Below are 20,365 nucleotides of genomic sequence, written 5' to 3'. Positions count from 1 at the left end.
ACATATGCTAGAAGTCATGAAACACATTTTAATGTTGCAATCATTATCAGTTGAAATTGAGCATTCAGTGCATGGCTGATGCAGCTCGGTAATCCCAGCATCAGGAGTGCTCCAGGCCCCTTCCTTTGAGAGGAACAGCCAGCTCTCTATGGCCAGAGTTGCTGTGGCTGGCACGGAGGCACTGATGCATTTTCCTGCTTATGCCCATCTGTCCTGAAGTCTTACCCTGGTGGCTGTCAGTGTCAACCTGACCATGCCCACATGAGACCAAGAGCCCTACTGAAATCCTTAGAAAGCTTTCCTCTGTTCCCTTCTTCAGCTAAGAACTTGGATTGGAACAGAGTGCTGTGTTCTGCTAGGGGATGGAAACCAAAGGGAATGTTATGTTGTGGGATCTTTGGCAGTACGGCTCTTCCAGCAAGGAGAACTATGGACTGTGCCCTAAGACCTAAGTTTGAACTAAGAAGGAAAGCTAGGAAAAAAAAAAAAAAAGAGTTAGTCTAGAGGACAGAAAACAAAAGGGAGGAATAAAAAAGGAATAATCTTCTCATAAAAGGTAGTTGCTTGAATTAAGAAAATATTCCAATTCTTGAAATAAAATCAAGAAGTTAAGAGATTAAATTACAGCAAGGTACGTTTAGATTCAGTATTAGGAAAAAAAAAATCTTTCATCTGTTGAGAACAGTTAAATGCCAACCTGATTTTTAGAAATTTTCCAAGTTCCAGTGTAAAAAATTGAGCTTTTTGAGATTTGTCCTGTGAGATGGACCAAGCCCATCTATCTTCCAGTAGTGGAAGCAGAGGACTCTTCACTAGTTAGCTGTACATGCATTATGATGTTGACCTTATCAGTAAAGCATGCTGTCAGCTCTTCACAAGTGGTCCAGTGCTGTCTATTCCAGCTGATTAACTGGTTCAGTATGCAAAATAACTGTGTTGCTCATTATTTTACACCAAATGGCAATTTCTCACAGAAGCCCTTTTGTATGATGAATATCATTAACCACAATATGTATTACTGTGTACGTGCAGTGTTTGCTTTCTGGTGTAAGCTGTTACCTGACAAACCTATTTTCTAATTTATCCCGAGAAAAAGGAGTGACTTTATTTAAAATGAGGAGCAATTACTTAAATTAATGAAAAAGGATCATCAATATCAGTCATGACTATTATTCATTGATTATGATGTTTTGTGAATTCAGATGCCCTCCTGTCTCAATCACACAAAGCTTTGTAAGCTTCCTGGAAAAAATCATGGCTGCTGAGGCTGAAGGAGGGTGCATCAGAGTAGTCACAGAATCACAGAATTGTAGGGGTTGGAAGGAACCTCAAGAGATCATCAGGTCCAACCCTCCTGCCAAAGCAGGTTCCCTAGAGCAGGTTGCCCAGGTAGTCACTGGGAAGAAACGTCAGAAAAGAACTTTGTGGAGCTGGCTCCCACCATTCCTTTTCTCTAAGGAAATACCTCCTTCTAGTTGAACCCAAATTGATTAAACATACATAATCATAAACAATTGATTTCTGCCCATGACAGGAATCTGCAGTCACCTGTTGTTCACTATAAGCATGCAATGGAACAGCATCACTTAACTTCAATTTCCTACCAGGAAATTAACTGCTTGCCTTTTACCTTTTGACCCTCCCCACTCTTATCTGTTGGTGTCCAAGGAATTTTCAGGCAATACAATTTTGAATTTTGAAGTGCAGGTACTCACAGGCAGCGTTTGCATTAACACATTTTATCTTGACGTAGTAAAGAATAAACCTTGAGCTCCTCATTTCTTTCTATACCACAATATAATCTCATTTTGACCAGACAGTGTCTAGTAATGACCTTTTCTTAAGTGCTTAAGGGACGCGAGCTCATTGAACAAATAAGAACACTCAAAATCAAATCAACTGACTATTCAGTCATATCACTGAAGCAGGATATACACATTCATAAGCACAGTGAAATACCTGTGCTTGAGTTATGTTCTGCCACGTTTGCATCTCTATTTCTTGCTGAAGATACTCTTGCAGGCTGTGATTTACTGCCAAGCAGTGGAAAGGTGTCTGACCTGTTACAATACAAAACACATTTTGTAAATACAATTCTACACACTACTCAGAGCCCAACTAAGCAATACTTTGTAGCAAAAACATCAATAGATTTCAGTTTTTCCTCCCCAGTGTACCTGGAGGACAAATATTTCCAGAATACCTCTACAAGTGCTCACACTGAGTAGAAAAGGAAAATGAAATCAGTGGAAATAATTTGATGAGCAGGTCTGTTATGAAGAACAGCATAAAGACAACCCTTAAAAGTAAACTTTACACGAGGACTACAGTGAGCATAAATTCAAAAAGCAAAGGAATCATTTGGCCTAGGGGACTGATACTGCTGGATCCAATCTGGCAAAGAACGGCAAACAGTGACCAAAGCCACTGGCCTTTGGCTATCAGAAAGGAGCAGTTTTCAGCTCAGTTTCTAGCAGACAGATATTCACCAGGAAAATGCTGTTACCTACAGCATTATCTTCACACATTTTTCTTCAAATGATGCATTTGAATATTAAAAGTGATTCATCCGAGTACTCTGAACTGCTAAGTACTGTGCTTACCTACACAATAGTCACAGGCAAACAGCAGCTCCTCCACTTCCTGCTAGTACAGTACCAAAACGCACACAACCAGAAGCCTGGCATACTTCTGAAATACCACTAATACAAGTATCATGCTCCCACTGCTCACAGTAGTTTACCAGTGGCTAAACTGATACTTCTAAAAGCAAATACATAGAAGCAGCTTATATTTGTGTTGCCCAGCTACCCCGACTTTGTGGACAGACAATGACAATTTCCAACACTGGAAAACTAGCAGCTGAAACAAACTGTCTGAACATTTTCTGAACATTCCAAGGCTTTTAAAGTCTTCTGGGATATATTTTGTCACATCTACAAAATCATTCTTCCTGCCAGACATCACCTTTGTTACTACTTCAGAACTCCCATTTCTGTGAATCCTGTAAAACATTAAGCTTATGACTGAAAAATGAGAACGGTATGTTGTACAGAACGTGTAGAGGTGTTCTAGCTAAAACCCTGCCTGGAAGAACATCACATACAGCATTTTATAGTCTTGACTTTTTATATATTCTAGCATTATCATGTGCTATTTTAAATTAAAACTGTGTTTTGGCAGTAATGCGTATAGGGAAGTTAAGTATATATAGTTTAGTTCTGAGACTGCACAGCTGTAAAAACCCTCTGATTCTGAATCATTCCAGTCTGCCTCCATCTCAATAATCTTTCTGGTTTATTTATTTATTTATTTATTTTTAATTCTGTTTTATATATCCTCCTTTTCCTATCCTATTCACAAAAATAAAATGTATCTTACGATCAGAGCTACAAGTAGATTTATCATGGGATCCTAGAGCAGAAAAGGGGGATCTGTACTGCAGACTTTAAAAAAGTCTGAGAAACTTCCCATTTCATTGTAAAATAGTTTATAAAATGGAAACAGTTCATGATTTGAAATAGCAACAAAAACCTATACTGTTTTCCTTTTACTGAAAAACAAAACCAAAAAAACAACAAAAATGTTCCTGCTTCAATGTTCAGGCTGCAACAAGCAAACTTTATCCGTCCTCTTAACTCATTCTCCTTCTTACTCATTTGTTTAGGCTACGGTTCACATAACTTCTATGACAGGCTGAAGTCTTAATAAAATATTTACTACCACTGCCAGGACTTCACCAACTGCACTGTATTACTGTGACTGCACCATGGAACTCTTTAAAATTAAACCCAGTACGAACCAGAATAATATAATTAACCAGTTATTGGATAGGACAACGTATTTTTAGGTAGAAAAGTAATTCGCAGATAAAAATCAAGCTATTAAGCAAAGCAGTCTCATATAAAAAAATGAATTACAGATTTCACCTCTGTTAATATTTAACTAACACCAGCAGAGACTGTGTGAGAATTTCAAAGCAGAGCTAACATACAAGTTCCACTCACATTATTCTCTTTCTCTGAGGAACCGTGGATATAGGAGACGTCAGAGACTCCTGGCTGTAGACTCCGCTTTCGCTACAGGAGCCCACACTTGGCGAGGAAGCATGGGAAGGGGAATCCCCAGACAGGTCGAGTTTAAGAGCAGAATCGGGACTTTCAAGATCTGAAATGCTGCTGGTTAGCTTTGCCCTCTTCTTAGCTGCACTATTTCGTAGAGATCTAAGTGAACTTTGCATCTAAATGGGATTAAAAAAAGAGTTTTTAATCACTGCATAGGGAAAGAGCTTTTTTAAGCAAAAAAGAAGCATGGTTCTGAATGTCAATTCAAGTCTACAGTAGTTCATTGCACATGAGCCCTAGTGGGCAATGTGACTGAAGATTCAGATATGTTATGCGGTGTTGTAAAGATCCCTTTCATTGTTTTACTTCCCAAGATTTGGTATTTTTCAACCATCAGACACCCGAGCAGCAGAGGGAGCTACAGGATGCCTTAGCAGTACCGGGCACAGCGGCAGGGATCAGCACCAGCTCCCTGCATACACGAGGGGGTCACTGGGGTCACTGAACAGCCCACGGGGCTGGGAACGGCAGTGTGGGACACGCAGCTCTGCTCACTGCAGACTATTTAACAGACCAGTACAGGGAAATGCGGGGGTGAGCCTCTTTAACAAGCCTCATGGGTCATGTAAGGAAAAGGGTTTTGAAGGTATTAAATATCTCAGGTATTTACTAAGTCACCGCTTGACTGGCACGCTCAGAAAACTGCCACTGAATACGCGTCGGGCACAAATTATTACCAGCAGGTTTCCTCTGACAGGAGGACCTTTTGAGCCTAATGCCAAATGTGTCTGTGCTGTGCAACACAGAGGCAGGTGGCATCACGTTCATCCAGCTTCACATCAGTTTTTCTCATTTTACACCAGGAAAAAGTAACTGAATTCTAAGAGAGCTGAGACATGCTGCGTATCAAAGACAGCCCCCTTAACCAACTCGGGAGGCTGACGAAACTGCGAGTCCAAAGAACCCTTCAGCAATGAAGTTATTAGTTCTAACAGGTGAAAGGATTATTATTTAAAGCTGAGGTGAAATTTAAAATTAACTCAAGGTAATGAGAATAAAAGCCGTGCAAAGGCCTGCAGTTCTGTCTCAGTACTGCAATAACTGAAAGCGTTATGATCTGGCTCGGAGGAAAACAAGTGAAATTAAGATGCCTGGAACAAAGACAGGACTTGGGCTTCAGCTGGTACTTTAAAGTACCGTGGGCTTTAGTTAGTGGGCTGTAGGTGTTGGGCTTTAGTTAGTGTCTGCTGAGAACTCAACAGTATCTCTCTAAAGACCTGCTGCACTGATCACAGTGCCAAAAATTTAATTCAGAAATGTTTAGTATTTTCTGGCACTTGTTTAAAAAAAAAAAAAAAAAGAGTTTATAATCTATCAGTTGGAAAAGTGTGTCAAAACACATTTAAACAAACCTCTTCTTGGTCCACTTCCTCGCCATCAAGAGTTAGCTCTGAAAGATCAGCTGCAAGCTTCCTGCCCACTCCGTTCACCCACGTGTCCTCACACTCCTCGTTTTTCCACTTTGTCACACTTAACTCGATCTTATCGGGCAGCGGGCTGGCGAGCCGCGGTATGGGGGGCACGGGTCTGGTCCCATTCAGGCCTCTGCGGGAAGCTGGGTGTCTCACCAAGGCGGGCTTCAGCTGCAGAGGGGAGTGTTTCTCCTGCGAATCGTCCCCTGAATAAGACAGAAGCAGGCGTCAGTCCTCTGGAGAGACGGCAGGAGCACAGCACTGACCACAATAAACTTCGTGCCTCATTTCTTTGTGGGACAGGGAAACACCTTTGAAAACGAGGTGAGCTATGTTAAAAAACATACTAATGCACTTAATTGAATTTACTACTATAAATACATTTCAAGAACATTCCGTTTGGCTGAGCGTGTGTGAATTTTTACAACAACAAGAACACAAAACCAGCCATATGAGTCAGATAACAAACTTGTCCCCTAACGAGGTGAGACACGGACACCTAGGAGCATTTGGACAGAATCTGGGGACATGCAGAGGCTGGACACAAGCTGACATACTGTCCTGGTTCATACATCCACTTCCTTTACCAAGAAATTCTTAGTTTTGGCTTCTACTGCAGCCTGCAGTCATCAGTTCCACAATGAGCATTAAAAAAGTACTTTCTTGTATTTAAAACTTGATGTCACTGAACTCCCTTTACGTATGCATCTATACCTGTATTCACGTGTATGCATAAATACACACACACACACACGAAAATATATTTCTCACACAAACTAAATATTGATTCCCTGCCCAACTTTATTTTTATAACATTCATAATTGGAAAAACTGTCAACATTGCTCTAATCAGCTAAATTATTTAAGTACTTGTAACTAAATGAGCTTAAAACTATTTCAGTAACTGATGTGTACGTGAGGTCTTCAAAGACGGAAGAAATCAGACCACAAACAGCAGCCTCTGCCATTAGCTGTCAGTGTAAATTGGGATGAAATCAGCACAGACTCCACTAGCTGGAGATGTAGCTGCTTGTAGCCAGAATTTAAAGAGCTATTCCAAGTACTAGAAATTTGAGACATCAGTTCCCAAATGCATAAAAAAAGGTAAATCAGCAAAATGCAATGAGCAGTATTTTCTTGTACACGTATTATTCTGAGCATTAAAAGTAGCAGGCCTTCCTGCATGGGTTTTCCTTAAAAGTGCTAGATTTTGGGATCTGTTTTTCTTTTAGTTTGTTGGTAAGTTTTTCACTGATGATGTCAGTGAGTAGGAATATTCCTGTTTTCCTAATAGAAAAAGCAGAGCTGTTGCATATTTTTTATCCCACAGACTTAAAAGACAAAAGGAATGAAACATTTCAGTACTTCAAACTACCAATATGCAAAGATGCTGCTTTTAAAAAGAAGCCTCCAGTGATATGACTAGACTAGAGCAGGTAGAAAACGTTTCTAATTACATTCGGGGTGTTGCATGAGTCCCAATTTACCTGTAAGCTTTCTGACTACTGCTAGAAGTCACTCAACATGCAAACCTGCAATCCATTCTCAACATATTGGCAGCATTCCTACCTGTATTGTCTCTGGACTTTTGACTACGAAGGTGCTTCTGAGAACTAGGCTTCGGCAGTCCTTCAAAGCTTTTGAGAGGCCAGGAGTTTGAGAAGTTCATGGTATTATCTTGTGACTTCTTTGGAGAGTCAGCTGGCGAGGAGACGTGCTTGGGGCTGGTCCTGGGAGATGACAGAGGGTAGGACGGCAGAAGGAAGGCCCCCTGGCTCGCATTAGGACCTTGGAAGGACAACGTGTGTTCTGCTTGATTGCAAAAACTTCTCTGGGTCTTGCTGGAAAAATTTAGGCTGGCACAGACTGAGCAAAGAAAAAGAGAGTGGTATTTGAGGTAATTGCCCTCTTTGACAGATGTTACAATAGTAATTTCTAATGCAATAATACACTCTGCACATTCAGAATTGAACGTCAGCATTTTACCCAAGCAGTCATGTACAAATCAGCTAACTTAATGCTGCAATTTGCATCCTCCCTCAAAATATCAATTTCCTTCTTTCTGCATTTGATCAACCAAGTTTGAGCCTAAGCTGCTTTGCAGGCATGTTTTACTAATTATATTTTTAAAAAAGAATCATTCAAGATGACAGAACGCAGCCCTGCTGCTTGCTGCTCTGTATCGCAAGTCTGCATTGCATAAAATTTACAAACACAGCTTTCAAAATCCAGTGATACAGGAGCACAAATAAACACAGATGTTATAAATGTTACTTCTTTTAAAATAAAACCCCAAAATTACATTTCCTGGAAATCAGTAGATCAAAATGGAAAGATGAAGGTAGATTTAGAACTAGGCTGTTTTAATTCTTTTCCATGAAATGCAAATACCTCAAAAATACCAGGAACAGAACTGTTCCCACATACACTCATGCTTTTACCCATGGCAAATGAGTAAGAGAACAAGTTTTAACAATGCTCCTGACAGCTTCTGAAAGGCTCATTTTAAGCTGGACAATTCCAGCAACCTTACCAAGAGCACGGCCCCACAAACAAGAATGGGAAAGCACAGCCCAAGAGAGAGAGCAAGTGATGGTGAGTTTGGTTTGGGGAACCTGTTAATGATCTGCGCCACTCCGCAGACCATTCAATTATGCCTTTAGTTATTGTTACAGCACAAAGATGTCATTTACAAATCAGACAGCTCCAAGGTCTCTGTCTTCTGCGCCTGCTGCTTCCCCAGGCTGCGGCATCCCAGCACTCCCTGGCTGTCCCAGGGCAGTGACACCAAGAAAACTAAGCCCGGTGTGGGTGGAGAAAGGCTCAGGTGACAATAACTGCTGGCACAGGATCTGCTTGCAGAGAATAAATCAGCAAGTACGTCGAAGTACTTGACAGCCTTGTGAGGACTGAGGGGAAGAGAACAGAAGATCGGCCCTGTAGTTAGAGGCAAGCAGCACACAGAAATTTTCTCCTGTCTTTCCATAGGCATTGGAAGAACACAGCATGCAGAGCCCGTAAGCGGTGAGCAGTAACCTCAGCGAATGAAGCTCCTGCACATCCTGCAGGAAGGCTGCCAGCCTGTCGCTCATCCAGCAGCCGGAGCCAGACAGCCCGACCCCTCCGAGCAGCTTTGTCCACAGTTTGGTACCTCTGCCACCCATTCCTCCGGACAGTGAGGCTATTCCTTCACGAAGCGCTCACCTAGTCTTTTCACTGTTATTACTACTTATGAACAGCCAATTTTCTGCACGTTGCAGGTCCTGACTCACCCCAGCCTACACCTGCAGGGTTACGGCACACTCCTGAAACTAGCAGCAAGAATGGCCTGACGTGGCACTGCCCTGCAAACCTGCCCAGTAAAACTGCCCAGAGCCCACCAGGCAGGTGCCAGCTAACTGAGGGCTTCAGGGGCAATCAGAGCAATGACAGTGAGAATTTATATATATATATATAAATTTTCCCAAAAAGTTCAGTTTCTGTTACAGTACCACGTTTTATCTAGCACAGTGACACCGTCAGGTATCAAAGGGTTGCAAATGACCACAAATGAAAACCACCTCACAGGAGCAAGGCATGAATGTGTTTGCGTAGGGACAGAACAACATTTTGATAATTGTTTTTATTTCTTAAGGCAGCACGGAAGAGACATTTCCCAAGTGACATGCACTGACTTATGACAGTTAAAATCCATATACCTTTGTCCTGCTGACCGTTATTTAATCCTAAAAACTGTAAATCAGAGTCCACACTACCACTCTTCCCACGTGTCTGTGTGCATCCAAGTGTTCCACATTTCCCTGAAATATGCGGCTGGTGAGAGCCCATAGCACCTTTCAAAAGAAAAACACAAAAAACTAGATAAATACTTTACATGCAGTGTTTAACAAAACACGTACAGTAATATGTAACAGGGAAGGAAGACACTGTCTAACTTGCAGTGTAAAACCTAACTAGTCACTGAGTTCTGAACTGAGAAGTTCCTAAGCAACCCCGTAATGCTGCTCAGAGGCACAAATGAGAAGAATGGCTGGCTGTCCTTCAGGGCACTCCTCCAACTCGGACAAACAAACAAACAAACAGACAGACAAACAAACACAGAACAATCACCTCTTTAAATATGTGACAACAGAGGGAGGACAATACCTTAAACCCCCAAAATACAGAGAATTTCTTTAGTGTGATACCACCCCTTGCAGAACACGTGAGTGAACTTTGCATTCCACACACGTCAGCGCTCCTCAAACAACACTGGGCATATAACCTACTGCCAAGGGAAGGGAATAAATCAGGTCTGGTCTTGCCCAGCCTCTTCATATGCCTTCGGCTATCAAAACACAAATCACTGCTAAGCATGAATTAAGTGTAGCACTACACCTACAGTCTTCTACAGAGCTGTGTTTCAATACCATGACACTTTATATCCTTTAAAACCACCTTCAAAGCTCACTCCTCAGACAGCTCTCTACCTTAGCTGTTTACACAATCAAAAACAAAACAAAAACAACAGAAAAGTAAATCTATGTTAGATATGAACTGCTCAGGTCTTCTGAAGAGCCTACCACACACGTAAGTATGACCTTCTGAACATGTTGTCTGGTTTGTGGTTTGGTGTTTAATATCCTACACTCACTGTCAACTGATTCTTGATCAGTGCTACTCTAGCCAACAGTGCATTCTTGATGAAAAGTTGGTAAAATTCTGTCTCTTTGTGACTTCTTCTTTATCTGTGATTCAAATTGTATTTTACAGTGTGAAAAAAAAACAGACTGAATTACTGTGTTGCTGATGTAAATGACACTTTTTCCTCATTTTGCAAGAGCAGCGGGAAGCTCTCTGTTCCAGGGATCTCCCAAGCCCTCTTGTTCAGCACGTCTGGTCACAAAACCACACCACTGCTGTCTGGTCTCACTGTGCAATAACGCAGTGCCACCTGCGGAAGAGGCTGGCCCATGAACTCTGCCGGAGGCACGTAACCTAGCACAGCTCTGTGCACAGCAGGCCTGCTGTCAGGGGCAGCGCGCTTCTTCACGAGCACGAGCGGGGCTTCTGCAGCTTGCTGCAGCTGGAGGCAGAGCCCTGTGCCTGCTACTCAATTCTTCAGAGTAAATGAAAATAAATAACGAACCCACTAATCGGCAGATGGTTAACCATATCATGAAGCTATAAATTTGTGCTCAGGTTCTTACAGATCCGTTTTGTAAGTGGCAGACCAAGCATGCATCTCTGTCAGTACTTACCGGCACAAACAGCAGAATGCTCAGAGTTAAAATCTACGCTGTTCTGAAACAAATTCCTCGGCGGCCTTTTTCTACTAAAAAATAACTCCTCACTGCCTGGCGTTCCTTGAGAGGGCCTCAGCTTTGGAGAATGAAGGAAGTCACTGGATGGAGGGAACTGCGGGAGAAAGGAAAATAAAGAAACAAAGCTGTGTGAACAGGCGTCCGGCTCTGCCCTCCACAGACAGAACTGCTCCCACCACCCCCCAGCCGAGCCCCCCGCTCGCTCTGCCTGTGCTGGGGGCTGTGGCCCCACCAGGGGCTGAACTGAGAGCCCCTGGGCAGAAGGGGCCTCGGGTGCCTGCCCAGCCCCGCTGCCCTGCACACACGTGCTGAAGGTCACCCCGATGCCCTGTGCCCACCTCGCACAGCCCCAGTGCTCAGGCCGGGCACCCCGAGGCCAAACACACAGCTCCGGAGCCTCGGCTGCTGGCTAAATGTGGCTTGAGGCCCCGTTTCAGAGCCAAAGCAGGTCAGTGACAGACGTAGCCCAGATGGCAAAGGCTGTCTGAGCTACAGCCGTGTACATCCACCCAGACCTGCTGGATTTACAAACATAAGTCTATACCAAAAAATGTACACTAAGCACACAGAAACAATGACAGCAAAATAAAATGGGGAAGAAAAAAAAAAGTGAGAAATAATCACCTAGACCCAAAACGTTACCTAAGTTTAAAAAAAAGAGTGTCCAATTCCGTCTGCACTCATTAAACAGCCCCACCTAGCCCTTTAATAAAGATAGAAAAGCAAGATGCACAGCCTCTCACTGTCATGGAACCAAACACGAAGCAGCACGGCCAAGCCAACAGCTCAAAAATCCAGGCCACTCGCACAGAAAGGCTGGCAGAATTGTTTATAAAACTCCAAAGTTGGCCTTGAGCCCAGGGCCCAGCCATACGAACCACCAGGGCTGCTCTGCTAACACAAGGCAGCTCATTTTTAAATGCAAAGCATTCGGATGAACATTTTCTTTCCCCAGCCATCCAGTACTTGAAGTGTTTGAAAGCCTTTAGTCAGCTTCCAGCTCTCACTCCAATACTGGCTGACACTTCACACTCAAGAAAAAAATGGAAAAAAAAGAGTTAACAAATATAAAGTTTTTGGTTTCCATTAAGCTATGTAACTTTTTAAATAGGCAAGGGCTGTCTGAGCTGTGCAAGAAGCACGCTTCAGGTTCAGTCTGAAGGCTGCACTGAGTGGTATCAGCACCCTGCAATCAGAACCAGTTATAGTTAAAGGAAAACTGAGTAATGTACTTAGGAAAGAAAAGATCAAGCTTTGAAGGCTTCTTGTTCTCTGCTTTAATTATTAAAATCGGTAATTAAAATCATCTCCGGGCTATATTAACTCCGTTCTCCCCTTTCGCAGCCAAGGCTCCAGAGGTCAGACCAGAAATCTGAACCAAAAGGAAATATTTATCCAGGATCAGCCAGCACAGCGTCACGGAAAGCCTGACGCCCCGCTCAATATTCCCTCTGTGCGAACGGAGACGCTGCAGTCTAGCACGGACGAGCTGCATTCACTTAAAAAAAAAAAGAAAAAAGTGCTCTTTTTAGATTTTACTGAAGGTCTCAGTTCACCCTAAAGACGGTTTCTGAGACCGGGGGGCTCAACACACGATCTCTCCCTAGGAAGCTGTGACTGCCGACCAGCTCCTGAGCGCTCGGCTCGCAGCCTGGCCCCGCCAGCTGCCAGCGCTGCAGCGTCCCACGAACCCATCCCTCAGAGGGGCTCAGCCAGGCTCCCAACAGGGCCAGCAGGGCCACCAGCACCCCACGGGGCCACCCACACCCCACAGGGCCCCCAGCACCCCGCAGGGCCCTGCCAGGAGCAGCGGGCAGCTGTGAGTGCTGCAGGCACGCTGGGGGACCCCGAGGAGCTGCCCAGGTCACCGTGTCCTGAGTGAAAAGGCTCTGTCAGCTCCGCAGCAGCTGTTCCAATTTCAGCTTAAAAATTAATTTCATAATGTGTTTAATATTGCCATGGGGTTTCACAAAAGCATGGCAAAGTAAAACAGGGCCAGGCACAGCGCTTGAGGAGGCAGGGTGATGACACGAGCAGAGTGGCTGTGAGCATGCTCTAACTGTTTGTACATAATGACAGCATTTGGTCTGTCACACAATATCCTAAAAATAGATTTTTTATGGTGATGGAACATAGACAAAAATCTCTGAATTTCAACAAAATCACATAAAAGCCCAAAGAAATCAATTCTCCACCCCCTACCGACGAGACTCCTCTTGAAAGCAGGACTCCACAACCCAAACTTTTAGGTTACTTATTCCTAATTCTGCTCCCTCTCATAGTGCCTCCTCCCTTACAACCAGAAAAAATAACTCACACACGGTACCTGTTAGCAGTGAATAAATAAGCAAAGCAGCAATTTGGCTGTATTTCCAGCCTGCTCTTTAAATCCCCGAGCAGCTCACAAAGCCCAGCTGTTTGTCTCCGTGCTGGCTGCCAAGGTGCACGGCCGCGGGGACACCGCTCCCCAGCTCCAGCAGCGGCGCTGATCCTGGGAGGTCTTTGTGGTTAAAAAATAGGCAAAAATCCGGTGTTGGTGACAGAACGGCATGCCCTGACCTATTGTAATGCACTGCAGGGCCATCGGCACAGCGACTCCGTGTCTCTGGTCCCTTGCCAGGCAGCCCCACCGAAGCGCTCAGAAGCTGAAAACTTTTGATCTCACCGTCCGCCCTCACACACGGTGCTCACGCAGGCCTGAGCATTCCAGTTGGGTTTCTGAGGTTGGACTCGCACGTGGAATGCTGAGGGAAATAAAAGCTCAGCTGGAAGCTCGCAGTGAGGGAAGGCTCCAGCAGCCGAGGCACTGAAGGGGTCGGCCTGGATCCCGCCTGCAATGGGAGAGCGCAGCCGGGTCCCAGCCGGAGGGACAAGCCTCGGTCAGACCACGGCCAGAAACGCGAACAGGAACCAAGTCCTGACGGCTGGACGCACACCAAGGGCAATCACAGCAAGAGGATGCACTAACAGGAGCACGAGTGTACAGCAGTGCTTCTCCAAAATGCTCCCCCAGCCCCCAGGAAAACCACAGCTCACCTCCCAGAGGCTGACACCTCCAACAAAACCCCCCGCGGACAGCCAAACCTGCAGCTACACGAGAACAGCTCAGGGGTGGTTCACACCACGGCGTAAAACCTCAGCAAAGCGTTCGGATGCTGTTGGTGCCCCACCCGAGGGCACTGCTGTCAGCTGCGGGCACGGTGACCCGCAGCAGATATTTTTTAGGAATCTTAGATATTATTTAGATATATTATTGAGATAGCAGGTAGGTTTTACAGGGAAAAACTGCAAGGGAGCTTTTCTCCTGTGGTAATTCTGCATTACACACAGCACACTTGGTCTGCAGGGCAAGCAGGAGCAGGCAGCGACCAGACACTGCCGAGGACCCCCCAGCGCAGCGTTCGCTCCCTTGGGGCAGCAAGTTTCATTCCTGCTGTCAGCAGGGCTGTCGCTTTTAGTTTATAAATAGCACTTTGTACCTAAAACCTAAAGAGTGTTTCTGTTCTGATAATTTGCTTAAACTGGAATTATACAAGATTCGAGTTTAAAAGGGAATAGAGGGCCTGCCAACGCCACCCAGACCTCACGTGTGTGACCTCCCAGGAATGGCATGAGGAGCTGGGAAATGATTTGTGAATGTATCATGTGTTGTTACAGCGGGTTAATTTCCATTTCTTAAAGCCAGCACCCAGAAGCCCAGTTAGCAGATCGTGCTGAGTCCCACAGAAAACAACCTGAACATTTCCCTCAGGGTAGGCTCTGGCTTGCCGCAGCCTGGAATTGTTTACAGCTCCCGGAGACCACGGAATTGCAGCAGACGTAATGCACCGGCACCTCCAGAGAGAGAACGTTCACCTGGACAGACCCAGAGACCGTTACCCACGGGATTTACAGATCACATCCATCCTCCCAAGCCTGGCTCTGCCTGTTCGCAATTCGAAAGGAACAGGACCCTTCTGAAGTACGAAGGAAACAATCCATGGGGCTAAGCTCTTTATTACTGCCCTGTTTTGCCAAACATTTTCCATCTCTGGCAAACAAAAAGTGCTCCACTGCTGCTGTCACAGGGCTCCTGGAGGTGTATGCAGCAGAAGCTAAAATCAGAGGTGCTAAAAACAAAAACAAACCAGACAGAGCTTTATTGATTTAGCTGGAACCAGAGAGGCTTCAGCCTGCTGACGTGAGCTGCGTGGTGCCAGCAATGAGCTCTGCCCAACGTGAGCACCAGGAGCTCAGGGGCCACCCAAAATCTGGGCTGAGAAGCGGGTAGAGTTGAAGGGCCCGGTCTGGGCCACAGCTGTGACAGATGTGTGCAGCTGCCAGGAATGAGAAACAGAAACACAGGTAATTATGCTTCAGTTGATGAACTTGGGTTTTGCTCTCGGAGAGAAAGAAAAACAAAAAGCTGGGGTTGTAGGAGCAGCGATTCGGCTGTCAGCCTTACGCCCAACACACGAAGCACCAAGGCGCGCAGTCAGGCTGTGCAGCCACAGGGCAGCAGCTGTCACGGCACGAGGCTCACAGACTGAACAGACCGCTACAAATGCTTTACTCAGTGCCCTTTTTACCAGCGGGGTGGCGTGTCCCCCGGCAGCATCACCTTCTGTAAGTGCGTCCCACGGCCAGGCACCGTGCGGCACAGCTCCCAGCAGGGCTCCCAGGAAGGCCCCGTGGCCCTGAGCTATCCCATTTTGCTGTGCTGTTCTGCCGCAGGCCAGGAGCAGGCTCCCCTCCCCTCTCCTCCCCTCTCAGCACAGAACCAGGGCATTCCCCGAGGCTGAGGTGCCGGCAGCTGAAGCGTCTGAGGCTCCCGAGCTGCTTGCTGCCGGCTTGTAATGCTGCACAGAGCTGCAGCCTCGTGCAAATTCAGCAGCGAGAAGCCCTGCTCTTGCACCTCTGGAGTTAAATAACCCCTGCTAGCTCGTGGTGCCTCAGCTGGCGATCCCAACAGGCTGTGTCACTGCGCTCACACCTCAGCCCCGCACAGTACAGATCTGTGCAGGAGAGCTGCAAGCCCTGAGGGGCTGTGTGGGCAGCACACCGCAGTCAGACTGGCCGTGTGAATCCTGCTAGCATCACTGACCCCCCAAGTTCGCAGCAGGCATGAAACAAACGCACTGTCAGAGCACTTCCGAGGTTGCAGGGCAGCGTTTCACCCATCGAGCCAGTTAACATCGCCCACGGAAGCCGTGTGTAGACACAGTGGCAGAGGCAGTGTGCTTTATCTACCTCACATGCCCAGTACACATTAACCTACACATTTAACTCCCTATCTTATCTGATCAGCAAAGTCTAGACGTGGCCTTGGACAATCACAGCGTCACCTGACTTTAAAAATACAAGTAGAAAAAGAGCTTTAAAGATTAAGCTAATTTCATGCATTCTTTCAGCCACAGAATGACTCCAAAAGTTAATTTTTAAACAAATTCATCTCAAAGGAATGTCCGAATTAATAATTAATTTTTTTTTTTTTTTTACATTTACTTGAACAAGTACACACATTTTATGCATGACATACCATACTAAAAGCAGGCAGTAACGAAGAGACACGGGGCTGCCTTTCTATCTCTTTGCTCATTAAATGCCCTGGGGTAAAGGACTTTATTTATACAGCTTTTGCAATTTCTCAGCTAATGAGGAAAATCTTCAAGTACAGGAAACACTGCCCAAGTTCTCCGGTCCCAGTGTGGCTTAGGGGAAAGCACAGCTCACCTATTTGTACGCAGAGACACATGCCGTGGGACAAACGTCATTTTGTGGCACGGGCGTACATAAACAAGCACCGTCAAGAAGCCAGCAAATACTGCAGGAAAGTATCAGAAAGCCAGATAAGGTGATGGTCCCCTGCCCTGGAGAGTTTCACAATCCATTCAGACAGGTTAACAGCAGGGTCAGATTGGTAAATGATCGGGATGTGAAGACGGGGAAACAAAGCCGTGAACCCGCAGCGATCAGAGAAGTATCGCAGTGCTGACACCACGGTGTTCTTTACGCTCCCATTAGAGGAAATGCAGATTGAGCCACTCAATAAGATTTAGGTCTTGATAAAGTTTTGAAAACAGTTCATGTCATCTTAAATTACATCCTTGGCCACCAAGACGGCCCTCCAGATTCTCCAGATTGCACTTTCCCCATTGACAATGGGGCTGCTTAAGCAATTACTGTGTAGGTAACTACAATGAATCCCCACTCTGTTTCTCTCCCTTACACACGATGAAGAACGGCATCTGGTTAACCTCCTCATCAAGCCTCCCTCACAGAACTCTTCTGCAAACAAGGCTGCTCGCTCCCTCCACACAGAGGGGAAGATGCAGCAGCTACATCAAATGACGCCTGTCCCTTTCACCGGCACATCCCTACAGCCACAGCTTCCCTGCACAGCTGTCCGGGTACGAGGCAATCCTGGAAGCTGACAATCTGAGCACCACCAGCACTTCTGAGAGGCAGTGGGTGCTGCCAGCACCAGCTAAACACCTGGTGCTGGAGAGAGAGCTGCACAACGGGTGAAGGGATTTACATCCAGGAGCTGCACGATGGTTATGGCAGCCCCCGCAGTCCTGGTACGGGACTGGACAGAGAGGCAAAGCCACTCCTTGAGCCACGCTCCACTCACATTTGTCCCAGTATGTCTTGAAAGAGCTTCGCAGGTGGGCAGCTGTTAATCCACTGCAGTTTTTAACATCACAGCTCGCACAAGCCCGTTGAAGGGTAACTGCCAAACCGTAAGCCTGCCAGCACGGTGCTCCTCTAACTGCCTGCTGGGGAAGAAGCAGTTTGCATTTTCACATGGACTGAACCAAATCTTTCAATTTTTCCACTGAATGAGAACATTAGCTGCGGCACTGCATTACTTTCCAGATCTACAGGCACAACACCCCTGACGTTTTGGCACCAGGTGAACCACCACCTCGAGAACGCGCTGGTAAGGCTACTGGCATTTCAGCAGCATGTTCTTTTATGCCCAAGTCAAAAGTGGCAACTTCCAAATGCTATCAGACATGACATCAGATGTTATTCTCATCAGTACTTACCTGCAGGCAAGCACAAAGCTACGTGCAGAGGAGTTACACGTCAGGGTAAAAGGAATTCTGGATAACTGGAGGGTTCTGGGTATTCAGGCGTCTTTCAAGTAAGTGCCAAAGCAGCACTAACGCGTTTCCTCTGGCAGAGGGCAACAGATGAAGTCTTCAAATTCTGACACCTCACAGCTACCGATCTGCTTTCTACCAACTTAAATATGTAAGAAAACAACATAAAATGGAAGTGAGAAGGAAACAGAACAAGGCAGAAAGCAGAGGGAAGAGACAAGAACAAACAGCATCTGTAAGAGGCACAGGATGTCTTCGAAAAAGTCATTAGATGCAAAAACCCCACCTCATTACAAGGGAATACATACAGCAGATGACAAACACTATTTGCTCCCTGCAGAAGAACTTTTGTGTCCTCCTACTACACGGCAGCAGTGAAAGCAAAGTGAGAGTCGGTAATCTCATGGCTTAAGGCCCCCACACGCCGCAGAGGAAAACAGGCTGGGGCCAGCAACCTGCACAGTTCCCCAGCAGTTCCTTGGTTTGAGTTTAGAACGATGCGGTCACCAAAGAAAGGCTGAAACCGATTCAGGTCTAATTCTGCAAAACAAGCTGGCACCATCTCAAGTTCTACATCTGTTCATAACGATGGACAAGGCGAGACATTCGGCACTGCACACAAGGATGGAAGAATAAAGATGATCCCAACAGGAAGGCGTAAATTTTACGCTGAGGTATTTGCATGATGCTACACAACTGAACAAAGTTTTCCCAGGAGGAAAGAAAAGAAACGCCAGCTCCCTGGCAGTGGGACTGGTTTCCACCCCAGTAGTACGAGGTGGGGTTTAGGTCCATGAAGACCCCACTACAGCTACAAACATTCACAGGGTCTAAGAAGCGTTCCTGCAGCAGCGTCGAGGCTGTCACCCCACAGACAGCCCACCTCACTGTCCCTGGCCTGAAGCCTCAAACACGCGGCTACTTCCCCGCTCAAACTCGAGCCCACACCGTTCCTAACGACTTCACGTATGCAGCGAAACTCAAACCAAACATTAATCGCCTTCTCTCCCTCCCTTCCTCCCTCCAGGGGTGAAACATTGGGCAGTCCACCCAGTTCACATGGATAAACACAAGCACGTGTGCAAAAAGATTTAAAAAAAGGTCAGACCTGTTCCCCAGGAGCCTCCTGGCCCTGCGAGCTGCTGCCAGGGGAGGCCTTGCCTTTGGTACCGGTGTACCCCAGGAAATGCACAGACTCCTTCCAGGTTGTCACAGTGCAATGATGACAGCTCACATCCCTGCGCTGTGAGGCTTCAGGAAAGCCTGCCCTTCACGCAGGAACACCGTTTGTCACTGCTCGTGATCTCAGCCATGACAGCAGCAAGTTACTAAGCAACTGAGAATTAAATTCTGAATACGTAAACATGGCAGCGAGGAAATCTACTGAGCCAACTTCCAATTTTCTTTAAAGAGCCTCTTGCTCAGTGACAGAGTTTGAGTAATTCTAGAGTAACTCCTTCGCTGCAGACCAAGTGATGCTGAATTAAACCCGTGCAGCTAAAGGAAACAGCACACGCCCCAGCTCTTATGTGCGGGGATATCGAAACCAGATGTCACAGAGCAGAGCCACTGCCCAACTGGAAGGGAATTAATTTATCAACGGTTCCTTCCAGGCGTGGATGCCAACAGGGTCAGTGTTAGAACCAGAACCTGGGCCAGTCAGAATCACTGTTTCTGTCTCACCGAGGTTTTTCCTAGCCGAATCAGCCTGAGAGCTGCAGGCACACCTGGCAGACCACGAGCTGTACCAGAGGTACGCTGCCAAACTGCGCCAGCTTCGGTCACAGTCCGGCTACATTAGAAGTTAGCCCTAGCTCAGAGATGCCTGTCAGCCAGCGCACCTTTGAGAGCTGCCAAACCCTCCCGCGGACACCCCTGCGAGCGGAGCTGCCCGGGGCTGTCGGTACGCACCTGCTGCACGCCCTTGGCGGAGGGCATGGTGCCTCCCTCCCCGCCGTCCCACGGCAGCCTGCTCCTCCCTCTGCTGGCGCTCAGGACTCTCCTCGGGCTCCCTCCTCGCTCAGCAGCCGGGCGGGCGGCCCGCAGGCTGTCGGTGTTGCGGTGCCCGCAGCAGCCGTGCGCGCTCCGAGCCCTGCTGCCCGCCAGCAGCCGGCCCGTGTCGGCCCCCGCGCTGTGCCCGGCCGGGGGCAGGGCCAGGGGCAGGGGCCGGGGCCCGTTGGCCCGCAGCAGCCCCAGCAGGAGGCGGCGCCGCTCCCGCCTCAGCGCCCGGCCCAGCGCCGCCGGCTCGGCCGCCGCCAGCAGCCGCTGCAGCTCCTGCAGGGCCCGAGCCCGCCCCTGCCCCTGCCCCTGCCCCTGCCCGTTCCCGGGCCCGGCGCCGTCACCCGCGGGGCCCGGCGGCCGCTGCATGGCGCGGGCGGGCGGCGGCGGCCATGGGGGAGCGGCGGGGAAGGGGGAGGAGGGGGGGGGGCGCCCCCGGC

At 47.1% G+C, this 20,365-nt stretch overlaps 1 protein-coding gene across 1 annotated transcript in view; it reads right to left on the bottom strand.

Annotated features, from left to right (window-relative positions):
• TOGARAM1 (TOG array regulator of axonemal microtubules 1) overlaps window positions 1-20,294 on the bottom strand; it is a 39,047-nt gene extending 18,753 nt beyond the window's left edge. The window contains exons 1-7 of the mRNA XM_032187838.1: window positions 19,839-20,294; window positions 10,777-10,933; window positions 9,235-9,369; window positions 7,106-7,402; window positions 5,477-5,742; window positions 4,008-4,240; window positions 1,960-2,060 (exon numbers count right to left, since the gene is read on the bottom strand). Of these exons, the coding sequence (XP_032043729.1) occupies window positions 1,960-2,060; window positions 4,008-4,240; window positions 5,477-5,742; window positions 7,106-7,402; window positions 9,235-9,369; window positions 10,777-10,933; window positions 19,839-20,294 (1,645 nt within the window). The remainder of the gene's footprint in view (window positions 1-1,959; window positions 2,061-4,007; window positions 4,241-5,476; window positions 5,743-7,105; window positions 7,403-9,234; window positions 9,370-10,776; window positions 10,934-19,838) is intronic.
• Between the last annotated feature and the right edge of the window lie 71 nt (window positions 20,295-20,365).

The sequence above is a fragment of the Aythya fuligula genome, chromosome 5 (assembly GCF_009819795.1).
Source record: "Aythya fuligula isolate bAytFul2 chromosome 5, bAytFul2.pri, whole genome shotgun sequence".
NCBI classification, from domain to species: domain Eukaryota; kingdom Metazoa; phylum Chordata; class Aves; order Anseriformes; family Anatidae; genus Aythya; species Aythya fuligula.
Note: the sequence above shows the minus strand (reverse complement) of the source record. Positions and strands in the feature narration are given on the sequence as shown.